Source organism: Amphiura filiformis, unplaced genomic scaffold (genome assembly GCF_039555335.1).
Source record: "Amphiura filiformis unplaced genomic scaffold, Afil_fr2py scaffold_70, whole genome shotgun sequence".
Classification (NCBI taxonomy): domain Eukaryota; kingdom Metazoa; phylum Echinodermata; class Ophiuroidea; order Amphilepidida; family Amphiuridae; genus Amphiura; species Amphiura filiformis.
In genome coordinates, this window is record NW_027305534.1 from 430,197 (window position 1) to 434,350 (window position 4,154).

Genomic DNA, 4,154 nt, shown 5'->3' on the forward strand with positions numbered 1-4,154 from the left:
AATAAGGTTAGGAAACTCCAGAAGACTGAACCAGGTCGATGGCACAAGGTGATCAGGTACCTGGCAAACATGAAAAAGACTGAAACTACCATCAATGTGCCAGATGTTGCTGCTTCTGACCATATGAGTGTTGCTAACGCCATCAATCAACACTTAGTCAGTTTTTCTAATTCCCAGCAGCCATTGAAGTTGAATGATCTCCCTGCATATCTACCTAGTCCTGTGCCACCGCCTATGGTTCTACCATGGGAGACCTACCATGATCTTAGTAAGTTGTCTGCTTCCAAAGCAGGGGGTCCTGATGATATCCCACCACGGCTTCTTAAAGAGTATGCATATGAGTTGAGCCAGCCAGTAGCAAATACAATCAATGCATCCTGGAATAGATTCATCAGGATTGTATTCCCCAAGGAATGAGAAATTTCGCGGGAGTGTAGGTGGATCATCGCATTACTGAAGAAGTCAACCGACCGGGTTGACGAAACTGTCTAACCGTGAGTAGAACTTTTGGATTTGTCTACATAATTATTGAACTTTATGACTTTATACAATCCTGATGAATCTATTCCAAGATGTAAGAAGAAATTATGGAAACGATGCAGTGAAAAACATACGTGATTTAGAGAATGTAGACAAGAAAATTGCCCGTCATCGCAATCACCTCACGTTCACGCACAGATGTAAACAATATGGAGTCACACCAACAAGCCTCCGTATTCGATGCCCGATCAGAACGATCAAAGCGAAAAACATCATCGAAAAAGCACAAAAAGACCTCGCTAGAGAACGTATCCGCGTCATTAGCAACCAAATTAAAGAGTATGAAAAAGAGAAAGCGGTGTTGGTAAAAGATCTAGAAACACTGACAAAAAACGATACCGAGGTACGGCGCCATGTTGAAAAACATTGCGAAAGCAAACGTAAAGCGGAGCATGAAAAGACCAAGAAAAGACACATAGACAAGTTTGAACGCCTCAAGAACAAAGATCAGAGTAAAAATGTTAGTGATGGAGCTTCGGAAGAACCGGATTTAACAGGTACGCAATTAAAACGTTGGGTAATCAATACTACCGATCGTAAGCTTACTAAACCACAAACCACCTTGTTGGCTAAAGGGCTGAACTTCGCGGTTTCCGTTGATAAAATCCCGAATGAAGAGTTTATAGTAGCGTGTGAGAAAGCCTGTTGGGCCATCCCTAATGACGAAGCGATTAACTTGCGTGCTGAAATAGCAGGGGTATTAAAATCGGCCAAAATCCCACCATCCAACATTAGTTATGATGAAAGAAAAGCTCTCAAAGAACTCCAAAAAGAAAAATCCCTCATAATAATGGGAGCGGACAAGGGAAGAAGCACAGTAGTAACATCCAAAGACTCCTATGAAGAAAAAGTCAACAGCTTGCTCAGCGATGAAAGAACATACGAGAAACTGAAACATACTGCAGTTACTGTCCGTTTTCCTATACACAATACACAGTGCTCTCACCATTGACGTGTGACCTCAACAAATGATGTATGTTGGGAGAATGGACACTTGCCTAGTTAACATCACTGTGTGAAAAATAACCAGCCAATATTTTATTTATTCTCCAAAACTTCTAGCAAATATATTTCTCTAACATGACCTAAAATTACAGCTAGGTTAGATGTTCAGAAATGGTCGCACTTTTGTAAAATATGAGTGAGGGCAAGGCATAGCTAGCCAACTCCCCGTGTTAATTGAATGGAGATTTGACCGAAAATATTGGTATCGGACCGCTCACTTCTGAAGGATGCCACAAAAAAACGGTAAAAGCTACATTTAAATTATTCTAAATAGGTTCTAGAAAATAAAGTTTTGTAACATGTCCTAAATTTTTAGCTAATTTAGATGTTTGGAGAGGGTCGTACTTTTGTGTTTTAGGAAGGATATGTAAACGACAGATAACACCAAAAATATGAAGAAATTATTTCCAAACTGTGTTAAGTCAACAATCATTATGTTGCTCATTTTGAAGAATGCTGGTTAACAAAAAGCAGTTCTTTGTGTCATTTCGTGAACAATGGTACACATACCATTGTTTCCTTTCATTCCTTTATAATCGGTTACCCAACTGAAGCTGTAATACCAGCTTTATTGCGATGTCGCACATTGAAAACAGACACTTGTACACAACCAGAGAAGATCTGATTTAATCAGTTGAGCTGCTTCAATGAGTGTTATCTTGGTTTAATAGCTTTTAATGGGGTTTAAGTCCTGCAAAGGTCGAGATGAATTCTACTGTAGACATGACTGCATCATGAGGAGATCCAACTAGCACCTACAAAAGAAAGCTTGTTGCTATACTCCAAAGATTGAAAGAGGAGTCTAAAATTGACGATAGCCAGTACAAATTACTGTACCCAACGGCAGAAGTTGTGCCTCGCCTTTACTGTACAACTAAGATTCATAAAGTAGGGAACCCTGTTCGCCCCATAGTGGACTACACTGGGTCCATAGCGTACCAAACTTCCAAGGCTCTCGCTGAGATCTTAGCCCCCATGGTCGGGAAAACCGAGCACCATGTTGTAAACTCCCGACAATTAGCGGAAGATCTGGCCGGGGTCATCATTGAGGAGGGTGACATCTTCAACTCCCACGATGTCGTGTCTTTATTTACAAACACGCCCATCACCAAGACTCTCAGCATCATTAAGAACCGCCTCTCGGACGACAAGACTCTTAAGAACAGAACCAATCTGAGCATAGATGACATTATGGAATTGTTAGAGTTCGTGTTAACCACCACTTATTTTTCCTTCAGAGGAAATATTTTCAAGCAGAAATTTGGAGCCGCCATGGGGAGCCCATGCAGTGCCATTATTGCCAACATATTTATGGAATGGCTCGAAACAGAAGCCATCGCCACTGCTCCCATGGAATGCAAGCCAAAAATGTGGAGAAGATATGTTGATGATGTCCTTGAAGTCATCAAAAAAGGAACCACCCAACAACTTACAGACCATCTCAACACGGTGGATCCCACGAACAACATAAAATTCACCCATGAAGAGGAAGAGAATAACCAGATCCCATTCTTGGACACCCTTATCATCAGAAAAACGGATGGTTCGGTTAAACTGTTGATCTATCGTAAAAAGACCCACACAGATCAATACCTGAACTTCTCTTCGCAACATCCCCTCCACCAAAAACTGGGTGTGGTTAGAACACTGCTCGATAGAATGGAGTGCATTGTCACTGAGGATGTTGATAAATTAGAGGAAGAAAGTAAAATCAGATCTGCACTAACCCAGTGTGGTTACCCTAAATGGTCAATTGACAAAACTAAGCAGCAAATGCAAAACAAACAGTCCAAAGCAAAGAGCAAGAAAGACAGTACAGAACAGAGCAAAGGAATGGTCGTCATCCCTTACGTACAAGGAGTCTCGGAAAGACTTCAGCGATCATTCAAGAAATATGGCATAAACACAGCTATGAAGCCACATAATACTCTGAAACGGTTGCTGGTCCATCCGAAAGATAAGATCGACACTTTACAAACATGTGACTGTGTGTATGAGATCCCGTGCCTAACGTGCAACAAAACTTACATCGGCGAAACGGGAAGAAAATTCCAAACAAGACTTAATGAGCATAGGAAAGACGTAGAAAAAGTCAAGGACATCAAATACACTAGGTCAAAAAGACAAGAATCTGTTTCGGAACAGCATAAATCGGCCATTACGGACCACGTAGCTCAAGAGAATCATGTCATCAATTGGGAGGGGGCAAGCATAATTGACAAGGACACTAACAAACAAACCAGATGGATTCGCGAAGCACTTTGGATTAGAAAGAGGGCACCCAGACCATCAACCGTGACGAGGGCATCTACTCTCTAAATCACATGTATGATCCACTGTTAAGAAGAACTGTGCACCCGAGGAATGAGAAATTTCGCGGGAGTGTAGGTGGATCATCGCATTACTGAAGAAGTCAACCGACCGGGTTGACGAAACTGTCTAACCGTGAGTAGAACTTTTGGATTTGTCTACATAATTATTGAACTTTAATCAATGCATCCCTTGAGCAAAGTATTGTTCCTACCCAGTGGAAGGAAGCCAATGTCATCCCAATCCCCAATCAAGCTCCGCCTTCAATCGACAAGTTGCGTCCAATTTCTCTAACTTCG

General features: G+C 41.6%; 1 protein-coding gene across 1 annotated transcript; it reads left to right on the forward strand.

The window, feature by feature from the left end:
* The first annotated feature begins 556 nt into the window (after window positions 1-556).
* On the forward strand, window positions 557-3,864 carry LOC140144654 (uncharacterized). Its single transcript, XM_072166465.1, has 2 exons — window positions 557-1,454; window positions 2,288-3,864. The coding sequence occupies exons 1-2, from the start codon at window positions 557-559 to the stop codon at window positions 3,862-3,864; spliced, it is 2,475 nt and encodes an 824-aa protein (XP_072022566.1).
* Window positions 3,865-4,154: the final 290 nt, after the last annotated feature.

Coding starts and splice junctions, on each gene's coding strand:
- LOC140144654 (XM_072166465.1), top strand. CDS start 557: ATGAATCTATTCCAAGATGTAAGAAGAAATTATGGAAACGATGCAGTG. Junction 1,455..2,287: donor ACATACTGCAGTTACTGTCC/GTTTTCCTATAC, acceptor CATCATGAGGAG/ATCCAACTAGCACCTACAAA.